General features: G+C 45.5%; 1 protein-coding gene across 3 annotated transcripts in view; it reads right to left on the reverse strand.

The window, feature by feature from the left end:
- The window catches only part of LOC141047030 (uncharacterized), a 406,067-nt gene that overhangs the window by 24,281 nt on the left and 353,896 nt on the right, over nt 1–27,890 (reverse strand). Inside the window, exons 1-5 of one of the 3 annotated variants that reach the window (XM_073541946.1) lie at nt 17,716–17,859; nt 17,407–17,586; nt 17,201–17,324; nt 17,020–17,117; nt 16,731–16,821 (exon numbers count right to left, since the gene is read on the reverse strand). In XM_073541946.1, coding sequence (XP_073398047.1) covers nt 16,731–16,821; nt 17,020–17,117; nt 17,201–17,324; nt 17,407–17,586; nt 17,716–17,796 — 574 coding nt within the window. In that variant the 5' untranslated portion in view covers nt 17,797–17,859. Of the gene's footprint in view, nt 1–16,730; nt 16,822–17,019; nt 17,118–17,200; nt 17,325–17,406; nt 17,587–17,715; nt 17,860–27,890 lie in introns of those variants that run through there. The other 2 variants (XM_073541947.1, XM_073541945.1) reach the window with 2 other exon arrangements.

The raw sequence follows: 27,890 nt of genomic DNA on the forward strand, positions 1-27,890 counted from the left end.
TTGTAAGGTCCATTTGTTTCCTATTATTCTTTGTGAAGAATTCCAAAGTTATCACCACATAAAGTGACATGTGTCAGATTTGAAAAATGGGGCCTGATTAGCAACACAAAACTGCAGGAAGTGGTTAAATCAGAGGATTTTGGACACTAACTACTGTAGTCAAAAACTGTGACTAAAGACAATAACACATCTACTGAAATGATCAAACTCAACAGTCTTTATCAGTAAAAATGAGTACCTAGTGGAGAAACCTCTGTGGGGTAATTAGAGTATTTATTAACACTCTCCGATTTATTTGTTGAATATTCGCTGAACACAGCCGAACGCCATTGGAGTCAATGGGAGGCAAACCCCCTCCGCATACACAACAAGTTCAAATGGGCCCAAAAGCTGCCAAAACACATCAAATTATGGGCAGACACCAGAAAAGTGGCCTCAATTCACCCACAGTACAAATTTTATAATGGCACAGCAGAAATAAGCCATGTATGAGGTATCAGGGTCTGGGCCAGCATTTACAGCTTTGAACTGAACTTCAAATTATGATGAGGTGGGTGAGGCATCGGTGTAGGCCTGCTGTGATGGGAGCTCTGATACCACATGCTCAACCTGCTATTATGCTCAGCCACATTCAGGTGGCTCAAACCGGGCTGCCACTAGGAATTTCGGGGTCCCATACTGGCAAAATTTTCAGGGCCCCCTTGAGACTCCACCCCTCGAACTGTCCACAGCCCCACCACTCTCTCTTGGAAAAACTCCACTTCTCACCAATCACACATTCCCTTCACCAGATCACACATATAGCCAGCAGCTTTTGTTTTGGCTAAAAGAATTTTTAAGCCGCCACCACGACAAGGTAGACTCTTTTGGCAGAGCACTACTCCACTCTATCCTATTAATCATTTGTTAAAATATCCAATGCAATTTTTTTATTTTTCAAATGACCAATAATATCACATACAAGGGACAAATACCAACGCACCACGACCAGACAACATATTACCACCATATAGTGACCTATAATACCACATACAAGGAACAAATACCGCCACACCATGTCCAGACAACATATTACCACCACATAGTGACCAAATAATAGCACATACAGGAACAAATACCATCACACCAGACCACATATTACCACCACATAGTGACCAAATAACAGCGCAAATAAGGAACAAATACCGCCACACCATGGCCTGACACCATATCACCACCACATAGTGACTGAATATTACAAAACTGATCATTAATAAAAAAACAATATTAATATCACCATAAGTACCATTATACACAGTAGACCTGTACTTAGTATGCAGTGTCTGTGTACAGGTAATACAGTGATAACCAGTGACATCATAGACAGAAGCTCTGTATATAGTGTACAGTGTACAGGTAATAGTGATCACCAGTGACATTATACACAGGAGCTCTGTATACAGTATCAGTGTACACGTAATGCAGTGATCAACAGTGACATTATACACACAATCACTGTATATATTATACAGGTTATACAGTGATCAATAACATTATACACAGGAGCTCTGTATATATTGTCTGTGTAAATGTAATACAGTGATCACTGGTGACATTGTACACAGGACCGCTGTATATAGTATACAGTGTATAGTGTCAGTGTACAGGTAACACACTGATTCACCAGTGACGGCGCTAGGTGAAGTCCTTCATCTTTGCTTTTCATCTTCATCCAGCACAGACCACCATCACTTCTTCCAGCCAGGGCTAATCTCTTCAGGAAATAACACAGTTATCTAGAGCACCGCTTGCAGAACACATTGTTAGGATTGGCAGAACACACCAAATAAGAAATAATAAGGTGTGTTCATAACCCGGGGTCCACCGTGCGGTGATGGAGAAACCACAGCTAGCACAATAGCAGAGCAAGGCTGTGAGAAAACACTTTAAGCACACTGAGCTAAATGTAAATCAGTGTGCACAGAGTGCAAAGTACCAAGCTCTGTTACACCACAGAGTGGTACGAAGAAGCAAAGCACAAAGTACTATACCCTGTTAGACTGCACCCACAGGGAAGACTAAGCTGGTGGTTGACCCTGCTCTGACACATGGTTGTGCTTCAGCACACGCGGGTGAGGACGCCTGATGCAGATGCTAAGTTCAAGCAGGAGTTCTAACCCTACACTACTTGTCTAGACAAACACTCGCTGTTATGAATGAGTCACCGTAGGAGGCAAAAACAGAAATACCAGCTAAGTTCAGAAAACCAGAGAAGTTGGCAGCTATCGGATTGCAGACCCCTGAACCTATCAACAACAACTAGCAGTAGCTGTGGGGGGTTCCTACGGTGCCCTAGACCCCTCGATCACAGCCGGAGAACTAAATAGCCTAAAGACAGAAAGGGAAATCTAAACTGCCCCAGAGCAGACCCCAAAGCAATTGGCAGCCCCCAACATATAATGACGGTGAAGCAAGATGAAAAAACACTCACACAGATAGAAAGATAGGCTGAGCAAATGATGGGGCCCAAGCTAACTAAATAGTACAGGATAGAAAAGCTGCTGTCTGCAATCTGCCAAAACCCTATCAAAACAAGAGCCAACAGACTGATAGGGAAAAAAGCCTTGAAGACGCTAGGCTTCAAAAAGACTATATCAGTACTCAGGTATTTTCTGAAGACAGAGCAAAAAGGAATTCAGCTCACCCCAGCAGGGAATGGCAGAAATCAAGGAAAACAAGGCAAAACAAAACCAAAACACAAATGCAAAAAGTAGAACAGAAAATTTAGTTTTTGAGGAGCAGTAATCAGACTGGTCTCCTAGAATCCCTCTGAGAAATCACCAGCAAGGCAGAAGGGCGTCGGCTGCCTTATATCCAGTCAGCAATTCCAGTCACCCAGTCATCATCATCCTGCTCAGATGCTTGGTAATCAGCCTCACTACCTTCCTTCCCCAGAAGAGGGAGTTCATCAGACCTCAATGGTGAAGGGGAAAATGAACTCACAACAACTCGCACTGCTATTAGCGGCACACATGCACACAGGGTGGTAAAGTAGCCACCAACACACCACACACACGATACTAGCACACATGCGTGCACCATTGAGAGCCTTTTATACCTTAAGCTCAAGTCCAGCCAAACAGGTCCTTGCCTGTGGAGCAATCTGAAGCTGCCACATCACCAGAGCAGCTGACGTCCGAGCACCAATGAGAAGGCACCACTTCACGGACCTGCTCAGTAGGGTGAAATCTGGACTTAGGCTCCAGAGTACAATGCTGCACGTGTATACCAGTAGTCACCATAGGCTTAGCTGGAGAGCCAGCAACAACTACACATGCAGCACGACCCTGAGCAAGGTACTGGGACCGGAGTCTGTGCTGAGCAGTCACCCCAGTGGCTGAGCCTGAATGGGAGACCACAGCACCAGACAAGGCTTGGGATCTATCCCATGCAGCGGGAGAATCCTGGCGCCTAACACACATCACTTAATTTTTTCCCAACTTCTACACTACACCAGATGAAGAAAAAAAAAGGCGACATAGTGTAGCTCTGCACAGTAACAGGACCGCCCCCCATTTAAACCAGTATCCTCAAAAAATAAAATAAATACATGACTGCAATAACAATATCCCTTATTTAGCCCTTATGGTAATAATATCCCCTATCATGGCCCCCGTGTGTCTCATTCCTTGCCCCAGCCATATGTTCTCCCATCCTGGCCCCATATGTTCTCCCATCCTCCTTCATGATTATCAAATCTGTCCCCATGTGATGTCCCATGATCCTGCCCCATCTGTCCCGTGATCTTGCCACATCTGCCCCGTGATCCTGCCCCAACTGTCTCCATTGTATTCATCCTGCACCATGTGTCTCCATCCTGCCCCATGTCTCCATCATGCCCCATGATCCTGCCCCATCTGTCTCCATCCTGCCTCACTATCCTGCCCCATCCGTCTTCACACTGCCCGATGATCCTGCCCCATCTGTCTCCATCCTGCCCCATAATCCTGCCCCATCTGTACCATCCTGCCCCATGATCCTTCCCCGTGTCTCCATTGTGCCCCGTGTCTCCATCCTGCCCCTGTGTCTCCATCCTGCCCCATGTCTCCATTCTTGACCTCTGTATCTCCATTCTTCCCCTTGTGTCTCCATTCTTCCCCCTGTGTCTTCATTCTTGCCCCGTATCTCCATTCTTTTCCCCTGTGTCTCCATTCTTCCCCTTGTGTCACCATTCTTCCCCCTGTGTCTTCATTCTTGGCACCTGCATCTCCATTCTTCCCTGTGTCTCCATTCTTGTCCCGTGTCTCCATTCTTGCCTCCTGTGTCTCCATTCTTCTCCCTGTGTCTCTATTCTTGCCCCTTGTGTCCTATTCTTGCCCTGTGTCTCCACTCTTGCCCCGTGTCTCCATTCTTGCTCCGTGCCTCCATTCTTCCCCTTGTGTCTCCATTCTTCCCCCTGCGTCTTCATTCTTCCCCCCTGTGTCTCCATTCTTCCCTGTGTCTCCATTCTTGTCCCGTGTCTCCATTCTTGTCTCCTGTGTCTCCATTCTTCCCCCTGTGTCTTCCATCCTGCCCCGTGCCACTTTCAACAAAAATAAAAAAAATAAAAACTTTCTCCTTACCTTGCTCCTGCGGCAGTGTTCCCTCCATGTAGTTCAAGCGTGCACTAGTCGGCGAATGACATCATACGACGGCAACGTGCGTGCTCACGTCAGCTGCTAGGCGCCGATTGGCTCGCGGCTTTTAACTATTGCCGTGCGGGCCCGCATTGGCAGAATACTGCGGCTGCGACCCGATGACCAGAAGAGACAGGGCCCGATGCGGGCCCCCTCTGGTCATCGAGCCCCATACGCCAGTCAGGGCAATAATGCCCTGATGGTGGCCCTGGGCACAAGTATCAGCTTGGTAGACTGCTATTGTCAGAAAAATGCAAGGATAGTAACACGGGTAGCTGACTGAAAGTAAGTGGAGGCCTGCCAGTCTCGGAGGCCTACTGTTACAGGCAACAAACATGAAGGAGACTGTGAGAATCATGTGGGAATAGTGGATGAGGGCAGGTATATCTCGCCCAGATACCTTTCCTATGTGGCCTAGTCTGGTCAGTATCTCACCTGGTTACTAATGAATAATGGGAAGGCGGATATAAAAGGATGCCAGGTGGTTGTGTGAGTGTCTCAGGCTGGGAACACAGAGAGCCTGACTGTGTGAGAGACACACGTGAGTGAAAGCAGTGCCCACTGCAACTGTAGTTTGGCTGGACGGGAGAAGCCCGCCAGTTGGTAGTTAGGTTGTACTTTGTTTAGTTAGGGCCGGACAGGCAAGGATTTGTTTTATGTTTTTTTTCTTTATGCATTGCTTTCACCTTTAATAAACCTGACCCAGTGTCAGTTATACCCGGACCCCGGCTGTGCGCTTGTTTCATGCTGAAACGCACGTGACCTTTGACCCAGCAAAGACGATCCCGGAGTGTTTTATCACAAGACCCAATCAGGAGTCTACACATTTCCAAAATTTGGTGGCATACACTACCAAAGTGGCATGAATTTCACCAGAGTAGAACTAGTATAATGGGGACTGACACCTCTTCCACTACAACCAACCCAACAGATGGAGACTGTAACGAGCAAGGTTGTGGAATCACTGTGCCATAGCCCTCGGAAAGCCTGAAGAGGCGTAACTAGGTGGCCTATCAAATCCGACCTTGGATAAGCAGCAGCAAGTGAACACCCGCGACCCAAGGAGGGACAAGGAGCTGTACCAGGTGCTACTTCAGGGCTGACCTACAGAGGATGGCAGCTGACCCCTTAAAGAGGGTAGGTTGGTACAGCCTGAAGGAGGGATGACGAATGCAGGCAGGCACTGTAGGGACCTGGAACCACTGGTGCAGATGGGACCAGCTAAGGAACAGAAAAGCAATGACAGGTGCAGGATGGACCATGTGTTCCCAGATGGACACTGGCAGGTGCATACTGGACCAAATATTACACAGATGGGCAATGGCAGGTGCGGGTTGGACCAGATGTTAGATGGGCACTGGCAGGTACGACCTAGACTGTCAGTTACACATATCAGTACTGGCAGGTGCAGGCTGGACCGGCTGAGGAACAGGAGAGAGCACTGGCTGGTGCGGTGTGGACCAGGTGTTAAACAGATGGGCCCTGGCAGGTGCGGACTGGACCAAGTGCTACACACATGGGCACTGACAGGTCCAGGTATCACACAGATAGTCACTTGCAGGTGCGATCTGGACCAGCAGTTAAATAGATGAGCACTGGCAGGTGCAATCTGGATCAGGGGCTACTCAGATGGGCACTGGCAGGTGCAAGCTGGACCAGGTGTTAGACAGATGGGAACTGGCAAGTGCGATCTAGACCAGGAGTTAAACAGATGAGCACTGGCAGGTGCGGGCAGGACCGGCAGAGGAATAAGAGCACTGGCAGGTGCGGACTGGACCGTGTGTTACACAGCTGTGTAAACGGCAGGAGCGGGCCAGACCAGGTGTTAGCAAGAGAACTGGCAGGTGCAGGCTGGACCAGCTGATGGACAGAAGAGCACAGACAGGTACGAGCAGAAGGGTATAGGGTAGATAAGCAGACAGGATGACCTGGGGAACCTGACATCTAGCAAGCATGCAAGGCAAACTAACAACATTGCTCAGGCACCTCCATATTGGAGAAAGAGCCTTAAATAGAAGGTGTCATCCAGCTATTGTCTGGGGACCTTAGTGCAACGCATACTGTCACTTTTAGAGGAAGGGAGCAAACGCATGCCCTAAGCACAGTGCCCGGGCCTACAATTGAACCTTGGGGACACTGGCACATAGGGGGTGAGATGAGGAGGTGGTGTGTGAGTGGGAGACACTGAATTTCCTGTCTGTTAGGCATTTGGAGATCCAAGAAAGGGCCAAGTCTGTAATGCCAAGAAATCAGAAAAATTGTAGTAAAAGGGAATAGTCAACTGTTTCAAAGGCAGATGCCAGATCCAGGAGAATTTAAAACTAGCGCTGTTTACATTTGAGGTTTAGTAGGTTGTGGGTGACTATAGTCAGTGCAGTTTCAGTGGAATGCTGTGGTTGGAAGCCTTATTGTAACTAGTCAAAAATGAAGCAAAAGGACAAGCGGGAGGACAGTTCAAAATGGACATGTTGTTCAAAATGGACATGTTGTTCAAGTAGTTTGTAGGTATAGGGGAGAAGTGAGATGGGGCGATTGCTAGACACAGAGGATGGGTCAAGGGAGGACTTTTTGAGGATGGGTGTGATTGAGGTATTTTTGAAACATGAGGGGAAGACACCAGTTGTTAGTGACAGGTTGAAGAGGTGGGTTAGGCTTGAGTTGAAGACTGTGGTAAGGTTTGGAATGAGGTGGGACGTTATTGGGTCAAGTTCACAGGTGGTGAGACATGATTGGAGACTAAACAGAAAAGTTGATCTTCAATGATGGTGAAGTTGGTTTTGGAGGAGGAGAGTTGAGTACTTATGAGGAGGGACTGAGGGGACTTTAAACAAAAGTTTTGATTTACACTGTCAATCTTCTGCTTGAAGAATGAGACAAAGTCTTCAGCTGAGAGGAGAGGAGAGGGAGGGGAAGCTGGTGGATGGAGGAGAGAATTGAAAGTACTGAATAGCTGTTTAGGGTTGAGACAGGTATGATATGAGAGATGAAAAGTGGGTTTGTTTTGCTACAGTGAGCAATTGCACACCATTTTTACAGCTTTTGTTACTGGACGGGCTACTCCACTCCCTTTCTTTGGCAACCGCACAGTGGTGCGCTTTGTAGATGTGGGCCAGAAAAAACATGTGTTCCAGTAGATTGCAAGCGCTGCATCAAGTAGCCTCTCCTCCTCTTCCTCCAACCTTAACATCACACACAGTACAGTCCTCAGAGGTGGCCCACCAATTTCCCTTGTTTTCTCCCATGTCACAACTCTTCAACCTCCCAACTGACTGTAGGGATGTCTGAGTCTGCAGATCTGTTCACACATTCAATGCCAGGGGCATTGGAAGAGTACTCCAAAGATTAATAAGAGGAGGAAATCATTTGCAACAATGCCCAAAGTTTTTTTCAGTTTGATCCTCAGCCATATGAAGCAGGGTCCAAGCAGAATCCAAACTGTCATTAGTAAATGTTACCTCCAGGAGGTGGAAATCATCCTGAGGAGACTCAGACACTTGAGGCATGCACGGACTGTGCTGTGTTGTCAGGGCAAGAAGAGGAGGAGGGTCTCTCTCAGGGCAAGGAGTGGGAGAACAGCGAGAATGACAATGAGGTAGTAGATCCCACTTGGTGTAAACCCAGAGGCATGCAGCTGAGTAGCTCAGCAGAGGAGGAAGAAGGCGAGGAGGTTATATTGCGGCTTCCTGCAGACACAGAGTTATGCAACTATGACAAGCAATGCATCCGCAACCCCAAATATGTCCGTGGTCAGCAGTGTTTGCGGCTCTGCAGTTGATCTCACTGTACTAAAATGCAGACTAGCGGGTCTCGCCAACCACCGTCCATCCCATCAACTGCATCTTCTGATTTTTCCTCCTCCCTCACTGTGGTAAGTGTTGTCACACAGGTCTCCGGCCACAGAATCTCCACTTGTTTACCCGCTACATATGGGGTGAGTGAGAGCCCGCCAGATGATATGGAAGTGGACATGCCTGCTGTTTTTGCCTGCTGATCTTAGATACCAAGCACACCCCATCTTTTTCAATCCACCGTAACATCTCTGCCTGCACCTCTCTCACAGTCCAGCAGCTTGTCGTGTTCACCCTACTCCACCCTATGTCAGCACAGCAGACAGTCCTCCTTTGTGAAGTTATGCTCACGTAAAAGATTGTTTCCACCTACACATGCCAAAGCTAAGAGCTTGAACTTCATAATCTTCAATTTACTAATAATAACCTTTATATATATATATATATATATATATATATATATAGTGCAAACATATTCTGCAGACCTTTACAAGTCAGCAGTTCATATAAAACAGTCAAAAATTACAAAGTTTACGATTATCAAACAATTCAAGCAAAAATAATTAAGACCCTGCTCTTCAGAGCTTACAATCTACAATGAGGTGGGGGTGACACAAAGTACAAGTGATTATTTACAATGATAGTCCAACCATCTTGAGGAAATGGGGGGGGTAGCTAAAGGCTGCATGAGGCTTTTGGGTACAGTTGAGTCTGATGGCGAATTATGTTCAGAGAAGTAGAGAATAGGCTATATATATAAAAATGACTTTGACTAGGGAATGTGATAGGCCACTCTAAACCGATGTGTTTTTAGGGAGTGTCTAAAAAAGTTTAAGTTGTGGTTATACTCCTAATTTCATGTGGGAGGAAGGGTAAGAGGTGAGATATCTAGGTAGGAGATTGAACTGAGCCAGATAAAGACCAGGTCATGGGTATTAAGCCCCCATATAAACACTGACTAAAGTCACCGATTTTGTGACGTAGCAGCGATATTGCTAGCGATATCGCTGCATGTGATACTTACCTCCGACCGGCTCCCCCGCTGCTCATCGTTGGTCGCGCGAGAACGTCCTGGACCATTCCTCGTCGGCCACTTCCTGCTGCGCTTCCGCGGGCGGGAGGGCGCCAGGATCGCCTCGTCTGACAGGTAAGTAGCGACCCCCGACCCCTGCTATGTCGCTGGTGAGATCTGCCTGTGTGGCAGCTCACTAGCGACCACTTAGCGATGCACCAGCGATCCATATCGTTGTCGGGATCGCTGGTACATCGCTAAGTGTAACGGTACCCTTACCATCTTTGTTTGTCTCAGAGGTTGAAAGTTGTGAGAGGTCACGAGAAGTGACTAGAGATAGAAGCTGGGATGCAGTTGGGGAGGTGGGGCTGTTGAAGTCTCCCAGGATAAGGGTTGGCAATTCTGAGGACATGAAGTATGGCAGTACAGTAAGGCAGAAAAGTCGCCAAGGAGCTGGGTGGGTAAGCCTTCTGGACAGTATATAACCGCTACTCTGAGTGAGAGAGGATGGAAGACGATGATGGTGTAAACATCCAAAGAAGAATGGCGTCCACTGGGCTTTTTTTTATTATTTATTTTTTTTTAAAAACAGGATTGGTGGCGGCAGCGAGGAGTGTCATGTTTTCGTGGATTTAGCAGTGATCACACGGCAGGACATACACATATTCCATGTGTTCTAATCCGGAGGTGGATAAGCTGTACACTCACTATTAGTTTTCTGAGAACTAATTATTGTGAACAGCCTGTGGCCTCGTCGGTTGATCATCGCCCAATCATATAATTTTATGGATGATAGGGGCCAGCTGAGAGCTATTTTCTACAAAGATCACAGTGCTTGCTTCCGCGTGACTCACAGTGTGTGATCTCAGTGATTATTGCAGGGCCACCCCAATCTGTTGGCCATGGAAATGCAGCCTTTCTGCCTTGTGGTTACAGATGGTTTCCGAAAGCTGATGGCCTTCGCAGTCCCCCAGTACCAGTTGCCCAGTAACCATTGCTTCTCTAAGAATGTTGTGCCTGTGCTGCACCAGCACATCACAGACAACATCACCCGCTCCCTGAAAAATTCTATGTCTGCCAGGGGCATTACATCTCACTTACTGTGCACTGAGTGACTCTGGTGGCTGTGGGAGCAGTCGGGGAAGGGGCTTCTCCACAAGTCTTGGAATCCCTAAGGCTTGCATGACGCTTGGGGATGGAAAGCTAAACCACTACACACAATAAGAAGGAAAACAAAACTACTAGACAACAGGGCTTGGTGAAATACACTACTAAATACCTCAAGTTGACTAACTAAAGCATTACATAACATAAGATGGAGAACTAAACTACTAGGCAGCTAGGGTTGGAGAACTCAGCTACTACACACCAGAAGATGGAGAACTAAAGCACTATGCAGTGGTGTCATTAGACACCAAGTCGAGGAATCCCATGTGCTTGCAGGACAAACCTCTGCATCTAATAATAATAACAACAATAATTATCTTTATTTATATAGCACCAACATATTCCGCAGTGCTTTACAATTCCACAGTACATATACAACAGTCATAGAAAAGTTAACGATAATACAATTAAAGCAAAGATAATGACGACCCTGCCAGTAAGAGCTCACAATCTGCAATGAGGTGGGGGTGACAAAGTACACGCGCTTATTTACAATGATGGTCTAGCCATCTTGAGGAAATGGGGGTAGATAAAGGCTACATGAGCTGGTCACCAGCCAATATTTGTAGTGCTTTTGGAAGCCATGGAGTTTGATGGATGATTATTATCAGATAAATAAGAGAATGGACTCTATATATAAGGACTTCAATTAGGGAACGTGATAGGCTGCCCTTAACAGATGTCTTTTTAGGGAGCGCCTAAAACTGTGTAAGTTGTGGCTAGTCCTAATTTCTTGGAGTAGAACATTCCAGAGAATTGGTGCAACTCGTGAGAAGTTTTGGAGACAGGAGTGTGAGGTATGGATTAGGGTGGATTTTAGTCGAATGTCGCTTGCAGAGCGTAATGAGCAGGTAGGCTGAAAAACAGAAATGAGGGAGGAGATGTAGGGAAGTGTCGCTCTGTGGAGAGCTTTGTGGGTGAGAACAAGCAGTTCAAATTGGATCCTATAAAGTATGGGCAGCCAGTGCAATGATAGGCACAGATTGTAAGCGTCTGGGTAGCGATTAGCCAGATAGATGACCCTGGCTGCTGCATTAAGGATGGACTGGAGAGGGGAAAGTTGAGTGAGGGGGAGGCCCTCTAACACTTCCTCCAGTGCTTCTGCCTCCTCCACCTCCTCTAGGACCTCCATCTGCACCCTCAACCCCTCCCTTAATGAAACACACGTTCCAACACTGCAGAGAGAATCCCCCCACCTCTGTACTGCCCAGCCAGGGCTCACTGCAATCAGTCTGTGTTTAAATGAATATGACTTGGAGATCGCAGTCATATAAATCAAGAGTTGTGGACAGCTATCCTTGCTGAGCAATGGATTGCTCCACTGAACTGGAACCAGGGAAGACCACTCGCGATAACGCGGTGCAAACCTGGCGGTGGCCCTACGACAGGGCAATCTCACACACGTGCCTTGCATGGCTCGCATGCTCAACCTGATGGTACCGCAATTCCTCCGCCACTGTCCCAGTCTGGATGCACTGCTGCATAAACCACTGTCATTGTGTGCTCACTTACACCATTCCACTTAAGTTGGTATAAAGATCTTTCGGCCTACTGGTTAACTGATTGATATGCGATGTGACAACACCGTGGAATTCAACTCTACACATGTTGCAACAACTGTGGCATCAGTTCCAAGATCTGGTGCAGTATGACATTTTTGATAGCCTGACACAGCGCAGTAACCGATGTGGTGCAATTCACACTTGCGGATTGGCACAGATGAAGGACCTCTGCACCCTTCTGCACATTTTTGAAATGGCTACTAAGATGGTAAGTGCTGACGATGCCTTCATCAGTATCAGTTTTCTGGTCATCTACATTCTGGATCACACTTTGAATAGTCTGTGGGAGGTGGTCCCAGGGAAGAGGAGGAAGCAGAGGAGGATGAGGAACGGTTAATAATATCTCGAAGTTCCAGTCTGTTGTCTCGCTGGTGGTTGCCATGGGAGAAACAAATGGAGAAGGACAAGAAGGAAGAAATGATGGACGCGCAACAGTTAGGCGATGAATAGGATAATAATTCCCTCTCTGTTGTCAGTGGTTGGCCAGGGGGGATGGAGGAGACAAGCTTAAGTGTTAGCCTGCCACTAACAGACTATGGACTTGGACCTCATGAAAGAGACCAACCCATGAGCACCTTCTTGCAGCACTATCTGCAACATGATTGTTGCCCGTATCGTTAGGATTCGAAATAGTGCTGACAACTGGGTTGCCAGTCTGTTCGATCCACAATACAAAAGTAAATTTTGCCGATTGCTTCCCCCCTGGAAAGGGATGCGCCCATGCTGCAGTGTCAAAACATACTTGAAGACAATCTTGACAGTGGGTTTCCCCAAGACAGCAGTGAGGCACACAGTGTGTATCGCAGTGATAGGCTTCCAACCCCAGGAATATTGACTCGTCAATGCAAAAATATGAGCAGCCTTGCAACGCTGGAGTCCTGTATTCCAACCCCACCAAGAACAGCATTTGCAAGAAGTTTGTATATTCTCCCCGTGCTTGCGAGGGTTTCCTCCGAGTACTCATCTCTCTTTCCACACTCCAAAGACATACTGATAGGAAATTTAGATTGAGAGACACAATGGGGACAGTGCCATTAATGTCTGCAAAGCGCTGTGGAATTATTGGCGCTATATAAGTGAGCAAAAAAGATAAATACCATATTTTTCAGATTATAAAACGCACTTTTTTCCCAAAAAATTTTGGGGGAAAATGGGGGTGCATCTCATAATTCGAATATACCTGGTGGAGCAGGGTCCCAGGGTCACTGCTGGAAGAGGCAAGAGAGGCGCGTTGCTGCAGGCTGGGATGAGGGGGTGTTTGGAGCCGCGACACTGCGGGTGTTCGGTGGTGCGGGTACTCAGCCGACATTTTGTGAACGCCCGGGACCCCGGCACTTCCATGGTTTACATTGCGGTGGACTCCGGGAATATGGCTGCCAAGGGAAACGCATGCATAGATGGAGGTCTCGGCACCAAGGTGTTGGGAGACAAAATCTCAGCGCCAAGATCTCCACCTGTGTATGCGTCGTCCCCGGCGGCCATTTTCCAAGAGTCCACTGCAAAGTAAGCCATGGAAGTAAGGGGGCTCCGGGCTTTCACAAAATGTTGGCGGAGCCCCCGCACCACCGATCAGACGCAGAATCGCACATCCGAAAACCCCTTTCTCCCAGTCTGGGGTCTGCAGCATCACCTCACTCCTGCCTCCGCCAGCAGCGACCCTGGGACCCGACTTCACCGCAGCCACCACCCCTGATAAGCAATAAGACCTGTGGATTGTAAGAAGCACCACCATTTTATTAAAAAAGTTTTTTTCCCTTATTTTTCTCCTCAAAATTTGGGGTGCGTCTTATAATTCGATGCATCTTATAAACCGCAAAATACAGTAAATAGAAATTTTTTTTTCGTTGTAAAAAAATGTGTGGGCTCCCGCGGTAATTTGTCAATGCAGGAGCCCACACATTTTTTTAACACCGAATTAACCCCTTAAATTAACACCTACACCTCCCAAATTTTACACATCAACCCTCATCTAATTACTAATGAAAGGCATACAAAACAAAACATGAAATGAAATGGTTTACTGTATGTAAACCATGTGTCATTTCATGTCGGGTTGGGGAATGATTTGACAAAAGCCGGCAATTGAATTAGCGGCTATTCTGTTATGAAGAACTCTGTGAAATATAAATATATATATATATGTGTCTCAATGACATGTGTGTGTGTATATATATATATATATATATGTATTCTATGTGTCTATATCTATTCTTTCGTTTGTGTTATTAAACCTGTCAGTGTTATTTTACTGTATAGCGCACTGAATTGACGGCTTTTCTAAAGGACACTGGGTGCGTATTTCTCACAAGTCACATGTGTGGTCCGTGTGTGATGCGTATTTTTAGCGCACCCACAGACTTGCATTGGCGTACTACGGGCGTAGTACGCTGACAATCGCAGCATGCTGCGATTGGCACGGACCGTAGAATACGGGCGAGAATTATACGGCTGTTGGGAGCAAACCCATAGAGAATCATTTGTCCGTGTGTAATGCGGGCTTTTAACACCTCTCACTCGTCCGTATTCCTCTCTAGTGTGACCCCGGCCTTAGCAAGAAATACTGCTCCAAGCCCTGTCTAAAGCTTAGATGTGGCATGGTTTAAGGACCATGCAATTAGCACAAAGAATTTATATTGTGAAATGTGTACTCCTGGCTGAAGCACAATACCAGCCCCTAATAATTAAAAGATCAAATGTGGCCTGCTTTATGTAGCATGGTAGTAACAGAAAAAAATAGAGAATCTGAGCACAAAGAATTACAACCTCAGATGTGGCCAAATTATTGGGAGCATGGTAGTAACAGAACAATTTTCATGTGTACCCCTTTACGGAGAGCAATATGTGCACCAAAGAATGAAAAGAGGAAATGAAGCCTGCTTTAGGTAGCATGATAGTGAGAAAACCAATTTCGAGTTTATCATGTGTACCCCAGTATGGAGAACAATATCAGCACCCAAAAATTTCAAACTGACTTCTGGCCTGCTGTATGACGTTACTAACAGAAGAGGCCTGTATACAATGGAATAAATGCTTAAAACAATTTCAAACTTAGATCTAGCCTGCTGTATCACGTTTGGCACAGAAAAAAAAAATATTTTTTTTTACTCTGCGTGATCTTTGCACACAGCTGAATTTCACCACCACTAAATGGCAAGGTGGGATATGACGTGGTGAACCACATTAGCAACTGCAAAAAATATTTTTTCTTACTGTGCAATAGCTGTGCACACAGAACCATTTCACCGCCAAAGAATGACAAAGTGGGATATGGAGTGCTGAATCATGTGAGCGACTGCATTTTTTTTTTAATGGTCAAATCACAGAACAATTTTATCGCCAATGAATGACAAAGTGGGATATAGTGGCCTGCATCACGTTTAGTAACAGGAAAAAAATGTTTTTTTTTTTAACTCTGCATGAGCCTTGCAGACAGCTGAATTTCACCACCACTAAATGACAAGTTTGGATATGGGGGGCTGTATCAATTTTAGCAACAGAAAATAATAGCTTTTTTTTCTCTGCAACAGCTGTGCAGAAAGATGAATTTCACCGCCACTAAATGACAAGGAATATGGCATGCTATATCAAGTTTAGCAGCTGAAAAAATAAGATTTAGAAAGGTCTACTCATGCATGGAGCACAATAGAAGCGGTGCACAACACACTTCTATTAAATGTGCCCTGCCGTCTTTGTCTGTGGACCTCAGAAACTGCACAAAGAAAAATCTGCTGGAATGTGGATTTCACAGCCATACATTAGCTATCTAAACTAACTGATTTAGAAACAACCGCCTAGCTATCTAGCTAAAATCTATCAGCATCAGGAGCAGCCTCTCTGCGCTGTGCTAGTGACAAAATGGCACTAAAACAAGATTTCTACTCTTTATATAGAGAAGGACATGTGATTTCAGCAACCAATGGCACAGGACATTGTGGATGTTCCCTGTGCCCTGATTTTCTAGCCGCAATGTGCACACATAAAGTTAGAAAAAATTTTTTAAAAGCATGCCGCTCCTCTGAGCTCTCCCCAATCCCTCCCCTCATCAAACACGTGCTCCATGCTCATGATGCACCTCCACTATCCTAGTCAAAGTGCTCTAGATACTTTAGTGGCAACGCAAATATTTTCTCACACTTTTTAACAAATGTTACTGATTTTTTCCGATTTTATAAAAATTTAATTCTGTTCCCGATCACAAATCCGAATGTGCCATATTCGTGTCGAATTTATGCTTGGCGATCGTTTTTTGAACATATTCGCTCATCTCTATCTTAGAGGCCGATCATGAAAGTTTATTTTGAAAGATTTTCTAACTTATTAGCACATTCTATGTTTGCTGTCATTTGACTTTGTAGGTACGAGGGTCTTACAGGTTGCATGCACAAAATCATTTGATCAGTTTTAGGTGAAAGAAAATGTTATGTTCCAGCGGCAAAATGGTGACCACACGATTGTGATACGGCCACACTACACCACCGATAAAGCAGCCACAGCCGGTGACTGAGAAGAATCTGTGACTTCCCTGTATTTAGTGGTTACTACTCACCTGGGTAGTCATATGTAGGAATCTCCTCTTTACACCGCTCATCACCCCTCACATATGTCTCTGTAGTATTAATATGGGTCAGATCTTCACCCTGAAACAAATATTGTAAAAGTCACAGACAGATGGAGAAGTCTCATCTATGATCAGCTCTAATCCTGCCATCTCCACCGCTCTCATTACACAAGTATAAAACATATAATACTGGTGGATAAAACAAGACTGAGCACAAGACCTTCACAGCAGTCTACACATCATAGGGGAGATCTCATGACACCTTCTCTCCATCTACCTGATGATCCTGAGGAACACTGGGATCTTCCTGTTTACAGTCCTGTGGAAGAAGAGGACGGGGACATCTCTCTGATGTTGTCCTCTTACTGGATAGATCTGGAGGAAACACATACAGGGACTGAATTCATTCTTTACATACAGATAATTATAGGCCGTGTGTATTTAGTCCTGTCTATTACCTGGTGATGTGAGGGGCTGGGGAACCTCCATCATGACGTCCTTGTAAAGATCTTTGTGTCCTTCTAAATACTCCCACTCCTCCATGGAGAAATAGACGGCAACATCCTGACTCCTTATAGGAACCTGACACATACAATGATACCATCATCCCCCGATCCCTTCATAGCCTTACTGTATAATGTCCCAGCATTCCCAGCAGTGTCACCTCTCCAGTCAGCAGCTCAATCATCTTGTAGGTGAGTTCTAGGATCTTCTGGTCATTGATGTCCTCATGTATCAGGGGGTGAGGTGGAGGCCCAGTGATTGGGCTCAGGGGTCTTCCCCATCCCTCAGACACAGGGTCCTGACAGCGCTCACTAGAGGTCTTCTTCACTACTGTGTAATCCTGGTTATGGAGAGACACATTAATAAATCTCACTACAGACATTTCCAGAGTCCTCACCTCTCCAGTTCTGTCCATCTGTTATTCCCATAGATAAGAATGATGTAATGTGACGTCATCAGAATCTCTCACCTCTCCAGTAAGCCGGAAGATGATCTCTAGGGTGAGGTGTAATATCCTTTCCGCCATCTTGTCTCTGTCCATATCCATCATTGATGGGTAAATCAGGAAAATTCTCTTCTATAGAAGATCTTCACTGAAGATCCGATATTGTAGAGACCTGAATGAGAAGATGAGCCGATGTAACATCATAAAAATCCTGTATAATAATACAATTACTGGAGGTAATAAGGGAAACATATGAGATTTATTATTTTACAGTATTCAGTTTTCTTCTTTACATCTACTAATAAAACCTATATATTTAGGCCACAGACAACAAGCAGTTTCTCCCTCGGAGTCGGCAGCTGAATACGTTCCTCATAGACTCATCTTCCATAACGCTAATTCTCGTCTCATTTCCCGACACTGGAATCCGCATTAGCAATACTGCAGGAGATATTCATTACACGGGACAGGAGAAATAACTACTTCATGATGAGGACGACATCTTCATCTTCTACTACGGCTCTAGAAACATAGTTTGAGGCTTTTATAAAAAGCTTTTTTGTAAGAACAAAATGACAGGAGTTATTTGATGCCAAAGTCTCCATGTACAGTGCTTTACGGTTTTTTTTTTATGGCTTTAGGTTTTCCTATATTACAAGAAAAGTGCCAGAAGAAAATAAACATTTAAATATTTCCAAAGAATATTGGCTCCAACAATTCTTGGAAACAGAAAAAAATACAGCATCCAATAAGTTGCCTTTTAACGCCCCCATACACATTAGACTAAGGTTACATGAGACCACTGATTTTGGGGGTTTTGGGCGACCATATAATGTATTTGGGGGCCTCCCGACAGATGATGTCAGGGCAGAGAAGGATCTGACATCCTGAATTTCAGAGGATAATCAGTTTGTTCTTCCTGTAGATAATCCTCCGCTAGAGGAGTCTGGAGGCGACTCTCATACAGACCACAGGAAAGCTGGAATATTTGTGTGTAAGGGGGAGTCGGGAAAATGCCAAAGGTCTGCAATGCTGTAATTGCTGCAAAGGGAGAATTCTTTGATGAAAGCAAAGTTTGAAGGAGAAAATTATTATTTTTTCGAACCTTGTCAATGTCTGGACTAGATATTAAATTCATTTGGCAACTCATTTGATTAATAAAAGTATGAGTTTCCAAGGAAAACAAAAAATTGTCTGGGTAACCCCAAACTTTTGAACGGTAGTGTATGTCACACAAAATACTTGGTAAGCAACATTTCCCACATGTTTACTTTACAGCAGCACAATTTTAAAACCAATTTTTTTTTGTCAGGAAGTTATAAGGGTTAAAAGTTGACCAGCGATTTCTCATTTTTACAACATTTTTTTTTTAGGGACCACATCACATTTGAAGTCACTTTGAGGGGTCTATATGATAGAAAATACCTAAAAGTGACACCATTCTAAAAACTGCACCCCTGAAGGTACTCAAAACCACATTCAAGAAGTTTATTACCCCTTCAGGTGCTTCACAGGAATTTTTGTAATGTTTTTAAAAAATGAGCATTCATCTTTTTTTCACAAAAAATTTACTTCAGATCCAATTTGTTTTATTTTAGCAAAGGTAACAGGAGAAATTGGACCCCAAAGGTTGTTGTACAATTTGTCCTGAGTACGCTGACACCCCATAAATGCTTGTAAACCCCTGTTTGGGTGCATGTCAGAGCTCAGAAGGGAAGGAGTGCCGTTTCAATGCAAAATTGGCTGGAATTGAGAACGGACGTCATGTGCCATTTGGAGAGCCCCTGATGAGCTTACACAGTGGAAACCCCCCCATAAGTAACACCATTTTGGAAAGTAGACCCCCTAGGGAACTTATCTAGATGTGTGGTGAGCACTTTAAACCCCCAAGTGCTTCACAGAAGTTTATAATGTTAGAGCCGTAAAAATGAAAAAAACATTTTTTTCCCAAATATTATTTTTCGCCCCCAATTTTTTATTTTTCCAAGGGTAACAGGAGAAATTGGACCCCAAAAGTTGTGCAATTTGCCCTGAGTATGTTAATACCCCATATGTGGGGGTAAACCACTGTTTGGGCACATGGCAGAGCTCGGATGGGAAGGAGCACCGTTTGACTGTTTCAATTGTCTGGAATTGAGATCGGACGCCATGTCGCGTGATATGCCTAAACAGTGGAAACCCCCCAATTCTAACTCCAACTCTAACCCCAACACACCCCTGATCCCAACCCTAACCACAAACCTAACCCTATCACACCCCTAACCCTAATCCCAACCCTAACCCTAATACCAACCGTGACCGTAAACTTTAGCACCAACCCTAACCCTAACTTTAGCCCCTTACCTAACTTTAGCCCCCACCCTAACCCTAACTTTAGCCCCAACCCTAACCCTAACTTCAGCCCCAACTCTAACCCTAAGGCCGGGGTCACACTAACCAACGCAAAATGCGGTCCGTAGTTTACAGGCATAATACGGATGAATGACCCCTAAATAGTGCTCCGTATGTCATCTGTAAGCAAGGTGTGGTCGCGTATTTTGCACATGTAAGCATCCGTATGTAATCCGCATGCCATCCATATGCTGAGATTTTCTCGCCAGCTTGCAAAATGGACATATACTGGAGCCCTATGACAGGTTTTATAACACAAAAGAATAGATATAGACACATAGAATACATATATATATATATATATATATATATATATATATATATATATACACATGTCATTGAGACACATATATATATATATTTATATTTCACAGAGTTCTTCATAGCAGAATAGCCGCTAATTCAATTGCGGGCTTCTATCAAATCATTCCCCAACCCGACATGAAATGACACATGGTTTAAATACAGTAAACCATTTCATTTCATGTTTTGTTTTGTATGTCTTTCATTAGTAATTAGATGAGGGTTGATGTGTGAAATTTGGGATGTGTGTTAATTTAAGGGGTTAAATAGTTGTAAAAAAAATGTGTGGGCTCCCGCGGTAATTTGTCAATGCGGGAGCCCACATATTTTTTTACAACGAATTAGCCCCTTAAATTAACACCTACACCTCCCAAATTTTACACATCAACCCTCATCTAATTACTAATGATAGACATACAAAAAAAACATGAAATGAAATGGTTTACTGTCTGTAAACCATGTGTCATTTCATGTCGGGTTGGGGAATGATTTGAGAAAAGCCGGAATTAGCAGCTATTCTGCTGTGAAGAACTCTGTGACATATAAATATATATATATACATATATATATATATACACTCACTGGCCACTTTATTAGGTACACCATGCTAGTAAAGGGTTGGACCCCCTTTTGCCTTCAGAACTGCCTCAATTCTTCGTGGCAGAGATTCAACAAGGTGCTGGAAGCATTCCTCAGAGATTTTGGACCATATTGACATGATGGCATCACACAGTTGGCGCAGATTTGTCGGCTGCACATCCCTGATGCGAATCTCCCGTTCCACCACATCCCAAAGATGCTCTATTGGATTGAGATCTGGTGACTGAGGAGGCCATTTGAGTACAGTGAACTCATTGTCATGTTCAAGAAACCAATCTGAGATGATTCGAGCTTTATGACATGGCGCATTATCCTGCTGAAAGTAGCCATCAGATGCCTGTTCTTAGCTGAGAGGAGTGGTACCCAGTGTGGTCTTCTGCTGCTGTAGCCCATCTGCCTCAAAGTTCGACGCACTGTGCGTTCAGAGATGCTCTTCTGCCTACCTTGGTTGTAACGGGTGGCAATTTGAGTCACTGTTGCCTTTCTATCAGCTCGAACCAGTATGCCCATTCTCCTCTGACCTCTGGCATCAACAAGGCATTTCCGGCCACAGAACTGCCGCTCACTGGATTTTTTTTCTTTTTCGGACCATTCTCTGTAAACCCTAGAGATGGTTGTGCGTGAAAATCCCAGTAGATCAGCAGTTTCTGAAATACTCAGACCAGCCCTTCTGGCACCAACAATCATGCCACGTTCAAAGGCACTCAAATCACCTTTCTTCCCCATACTGATGCTCGGTTTGAACTGCAGGAGATTGTCTTGACCATGTCTACATGCCTAAATGCACTGAGTTGCCGCCATGTGATTGGCTGATTAGAAATTAAGTCTTAACACACAGTTGGACAGGTGTACCTAATAAAGTGGCCAGTGAGTGTATATATGTGTCTCAATGACATGTGTATATATATATATATGTGTATGTATTCTATGTGTCTATATCTATTCTTTCGTTTCTTTATTAAACCTGTCAGTGTGAGTTTACTGTATAGCGCACTGAATTGCCGGCTTTTCTAAAGGACACTGGGTGCGTATTTCTCGCAAGTCACATGTGTGGTCCGTGTGTAATGCGTATGTTTAGCGCGCCCATAGACTTGCATTGGCGTACTACGGGCGTAGTACGCTGACACGGACCGTAGAATACAGACGAGAAATATACGGTTGATGGGAGCTGCCCCATAGAGAATCATTTGTCCGTGTGTAATGCGTGCTTTGAACGCCTCTCACTCGTCCGTATTCCTCTCTAGTGTGACCCCGGCCTAACTTTAGCCCTAACCCTAATGGGAAAATGGAAATAAATACTTTTTTTATTTTATTATTTTTCCCTAAGGGGGTGATAAAGTGGGGTTTGATTTATTATTTATAGCAGGTTTTTAGGTTTGGCATCTGTCACACACTAAAAGACACTTTTTATTGCAAAAAATAGTTTTTGCATCACATTTTGAGAGCTATAATTTTTCCATATTTTGGCCCACAGTCATGTGAGGCCTTGTTTTTTTGTGGGATGAATTGACGTTTTTATTGGTACCATTTTCGGGCACAACATTTTTTTATTGCTTTTTATTCTGATTTTTGGGAGACAGAATGAGCAAAAACCAGCAATTCATGAATTTCTTTTTTTGGGGGGGCGTTCAGACCGTTCCACGTGTGGTAAAATTCATAAGGCAGTTTTATTCTTTGGGTCAGTACAATTACAGCGATACCTCATTTATATCATATTTTTATGTTTTGGCGCTTTTTTATAATAAAAACTATTTTATAGAAAAAATAATCATTTTTGCATTACTTTATTATGACAGCTATAACGTTTTTATTTTTTCATTGATGATGCTGTATGGCAGCTCGCTTTTTGCGGGACAAGATGATATTTTTCAGCGTTAACATGTTTATTCATTCCACTTTTTGTTCGGCGGTATGATGATAAAGCATTGTTTTTTGCCTTTTTTCATGTTGTTCACTAAAGGGGTTAACTAGTGGAACAGTTTTTTAGGTCGGCTTGTTATGGACACGGCGATACCAAATATGTGTACTTTATTGTTTATATATTTTTTCATTCAAATATTTATTTAGTGATCGAATAAATATTGATTTTTTTATTATTATTATTTTTTTAAGTATTTTACAATTATTTAATTTTTTTTTATTTCAAAGTTTTACACTTTGTCCCACTATAGGTCACTCATTTTATGCAGACTAATTGCTTCTATAGCATGCAGATCTGCATGCTATAGAAGCTGTCTGCGCTGCAGTTTCTATACACTAACCTGAGAGACTTCACTGCGCATGACAGGAAGTTTCTCAGCTCTGGAAACATTTGTTGTCATGACGACATCGGGTTTCCATGTCAGCGATCGTGACCCCGCGGCATGCTGCGGGGTCTCCGATCCAAAGGCAGAGGGGCTGCAAATGAAGGACTCTCAGACTATGAGAAATAAGATTCTCTGGTCTGATGAGATGAAGATAGAACTTTTTGGTGATAATTCTAAGGGGTATGTGTGGAGAATACCAGGCACTGCTCATCACCTGCCCAATACAATCCCAACAGTGAAAATGGTGGTGGCAGCATCATGCTATGAGGGTGTTTTTCAGCTGCAGGGACAGGACACAACAGGTTGCCATTGAAGGAAATATGAATGTGGCCAAGCACAGGGATATCCTGGATAAAAACCTCTTCCAGAGAGCTCTGGACCTCAGACTTGGCCGAAGGTTCACCTTCCAACAAGACAATGACCCTAAGCACACAGCTAGAATAACAAAGGAGTGGCTTCAGAACAACTCTGTGACCATTCCTGACTGGCCCAGGCAGAGCCCTGAACTAAACCCAACTGAGCATCTCTGGAGAGACCAGAAAATGGCTGTCCACCAATGTTCACCATCCAACCTGACGGAACTGGAAAGGATCTGCAAGGAAGAATGGCAGAGGATCCCCAAATCCAGGTGTGAAAAATTTGTTGCATCATTCCCAAGAAGACTCATGGTTGTACTAGCTCAAAAGGGTGCTTCTTCTATACTTATGACCATGTGATATTTCAGTTTTTCTTTTTTAATAAATTTGCAAAAATTTCTACATTTCCATTTTTTTCAGTCAAGATGGGGTGCAGAGTGTACATTAACGAGAAAAAAATAAACTTTTTTGAATTTACCAAAAGACTGCAATGAAAAAAATAGTGAAAAATTTAAAGGGGTCTGAATACTTTCCGTACCCACTGTGTTTTTTATATATATATACTAGCTGAAGAGCCTGGCGTTGCCCGGGCATAGTACCTAACTGTGGGTCCCGCTGTCTTCCTTAACATCCCCGCTCTCCACCCGCCATCCCGCTCTATCCCTCCGCAGCCGCATTCTACATCCATGTCCCGGTGTCCCTCCACAGCCCCGCTCTCTTCTTCCACAGCCCTGCTCTCCCCGTCCACAGCCCCGTTCTCTTCCTTCACAGCCCTGCTCTCCCCATCCACAGCCCCGTTCTCTTCTTTCACAGCCCTGCTCTCCCGCTCTCTCCCTCTACAGCAGGAGTCTCAAACTCGGCAGAGTAAAAGGCCGCACATAAAAAAATTTTGAGCTGGGGGCCGCATTCCTTTCAAACTTAATACACCTCGTACACACGTGGCTCCGCTCCGTACACCTCGTACACACAGGGCTCTGCTCCGTACACCTCGAACACACAGGGTTCCGCTCCATACACATCATACACACATGGCTCCGTACACCTCGTACACACATGGCTCCACTCCATACACCTCGTACACACAGGGCTCCGCTCCGTACACCTCGTACACACAGGGCTCCATTACGTACACCTCATACACGCAGGGCTCTGCTCCGTACACCTCGAACACACAGGGCTCCGCTCCATACACCTCGAACACACAGGGCTCCGCTCCGTACACCTCGTACACACAGGGCTCGGCTCCATACACCTCGTACACACAGGGCTCCGCTCCATACACATCGTACACACAGGGTTCTGCTCTGTACACCTCGTACACACAAGGCTCCGCTCCATACACCTCAAACACACAGGGTTCCGTACACCTCGTGCACACAGGGCTCCGCTCCGTACACCTCATACACACAGGGCTCCGCTCCATACACCTCGAACACACAGGGTTCTGCTCCACACTGAGGCCCCTGATCAGGTGACCCCTGACTCCTCCCCCTCCTGTGACCTCATCACAGGTCCTGTGCAGTGTGTGCACACAGAACAGCCAATGCCATCGCCGCTCCTGAATGCGTGCCTTCCCCCTGCCTCAGTGAGTGAGACATGTGGTGCACCGCGGGCCACAGATGCCTGCCTCAGGGGCCGCATACGGTCCGCGGGCAGTGTGTTTGAGACCCCTGCTCTACAACCCCGCTGTCTTCCTTCCTCCACTGCCCTGCTCTCCATGCACCACACGTGGTAACGCCGGGACCAGGAGAGAGAGGTGCGCAAATTGTTCGTTCGGCCGGAGTGGGCGGAGCTGGTAGGAGCTAGAGCGGAGCAGCAGCGCATGTGATTGGGCGGCCTGCGGGGGGCGTGGCCTAGTGTGGGCGGAGCTAGAGCAGAGCTGTAGCGCGTGTGATTGGGGACATGGCCTAGCGCTGTAGTAGAAGCCGGGGACTAAATTTAGGCCGGGAAGCTGCAGGGGAGAGGGGGGATAGTGCAGTTGGTGACGGGGAGCGCTGACTGAGCCGGGACAGGGCTGGGAGGGTGCCGGCACTATTCGGCCCCTGTCCTGAAGACTGTCTTTCTCACAACCCCGCTCTCCATGCACTGTCCTGCTGTATCCGTCCTCAGCCCTGCTCTCCAACCGTGTCCCACTCTGCTGCTTCGTGATTGGTTGGTGTCCCACTCTGCTGCTTTGTGATTGGTTGGTGATACACACATTCAGATTTATATTTATATATATTTTTTTTGCTTCCTTTTGATGTTTGTGGCCCCATATTTATATTTGTCAGAGACAAATCTCCTGACTCTGCAAACTGCATGCTGCCTTGTACTTCGCAAGACCAGATCAGATGGTATGGAGATGAATGAGGGAGACCAAAGTCCAAAAATAAACTTTTCTCTACTTAAGAAGAACTTGATGAGAAGTATATACATCAGATAACAGACACAACACTTTATAAATGCCTTGTGGTGACTGGTCATGTAGTTAATGGAAGGTATGTATTACAGAGGTGGGTGGCCATGTGATGGAATCCTGGGCTTATTTTGCTCAGCAGATCTACTGCTGAGGCTTACTATACATTGGGAAGTCTTCCAGGTGACTTGGAGAGATGGGTGAGTCCAGTCACCTACATACTTCACCCCAGGGGGTGGTTCTCAGCACCCAAGATGAAGCCTGTGTGTTTGTGCACAGGCGGTAGTGCTGGCTAGTGTGAGCCAAAGTGAGGAGGCCTGTGAACTACCTCCGGAGAGGACGCCTCTGAGGATAAGAGGTATCCGGGAACTGGTGCGGTAGTCGCAGCCAGTTAATGGACACTAATCCGTAATAGGCACACTAGGGCTCAGCGAGGACCATGGGTACTGTAGAGCCGAACGGTTTCTGGACGGTGCACGGAGTGCTGCATGTTACCAAGTATGTGTGATTTGGTTTATGCTGTGCTGTTGCCGACATATCAATCTGAGCATGCGCCACCACCAGCGGCCATTTTCCCGGAGGCAGCAATGGATGTGCGGGCGGCCTCCAGGCTTTCACAAAATGCCGGCGGAGCCCCCTGCACCACAGAGCACTACCGCCGTACCTGCTGCACCAGCCTGTGATGGGATTTTCCGGAGGTCACTGCACCTGCTACACCAGCCTGTGATGAGAGTCATATTGCCAGACCACCGAACACCCCGTGACCCCGCTCCACCAGTAATGCCGATCCCCCAGGTAGGCGGAAATCAGACTGTAACATGAACCCCCAATTGACACATTAATTTTTTTTCCCTATTTTCTTTCTGAAAATTTGGGGTGCGCCTTATGGTATGGTGCATCTTTTAGTCCGAAAAAAAACGGTAACTTTTGTTACAAGCTACAACAGTCCAGCAAATCTTTATGGGAAGGCCCATCATCCCCTGTGGGAACCATACAGCTCAAGGTGTTTCACTCAGAGCAACTCACAAATTCCCAGTTGATTTGTGAGGACCTCACTGGCAGAGATGCATTGGTACGACTCCTCACTATTAGGCCGGGGTCGTATTACGCCAATGCAAGTCTATGGGTGGGCAAAAAATACGGATTACACACGGACCACACGTGTGACTTGCGAGAAATACACAGGTCTTTTTGCTGGTGACAGGAAATGGGACAACTCATCATCAGGAAGCCTAGACATGCAAATGAGCTAAAAAGCGCTCCAGACATCCAGGAAGTACGCCTCCACGGAGTACAGCAGCGTCATGGCGCCATATTTCCTTAATGTGGAGATGCTTATTGTATTAGTGCAGGAGCGGCCAGAACTCTGGGACCAACGTGATACCCATTATGCCAACCGGGCAAGAAAGGAGGCGTCATGGAGGCGCACATGTCGCCAGATGTTCCATGATTTTGGTGATCGGCCACGTGAGGAGCAGCAGAAACTGAGTAAGTACAACCCAAAAACAGTTTAAAAATACCTCACATCAAAAGATGCATATAGAATCGGCCACCCCCCTTCCTGTGCTTGTACTTTTTTCCTCATGAGGCGTGTAGATTTTGATGTGACCCATGGTTTTATACTGCCATCATTTGGCACAGGCCACAAGCTCCTCATCCTCCTAGGCAACCAAGTTATTAAGTGTAGTTACTTGATACATGAACTACTGTGACCCTGTGTATCTGGGCTGGATGGGCCAATTAGATATGCCTCCCTGGGTAGAAAGCACACCCCAGAAGGCCACATGCTTAGGCTACTGGTAGCAAATTTGACATATCAAATATGTGAAATTGATAATATTTCCTGTC

This window comes from Dendrobates tinctorius, unplaced genomic scaffold (assembly GCF_039654945.1).
Source record: "Dendrobates tinctorius isolate UK_male_01 unplaced genomic scaffold, ASM3965494v1 ptg000126l, whole genome shotgun sequence".
Taxonomy (NCBI): Eukaryota; Metazoa; Chordata; class Amphibia; order Anura; family Dendrobatidae; genus Dendrobates; species Dendrobates tinctorius.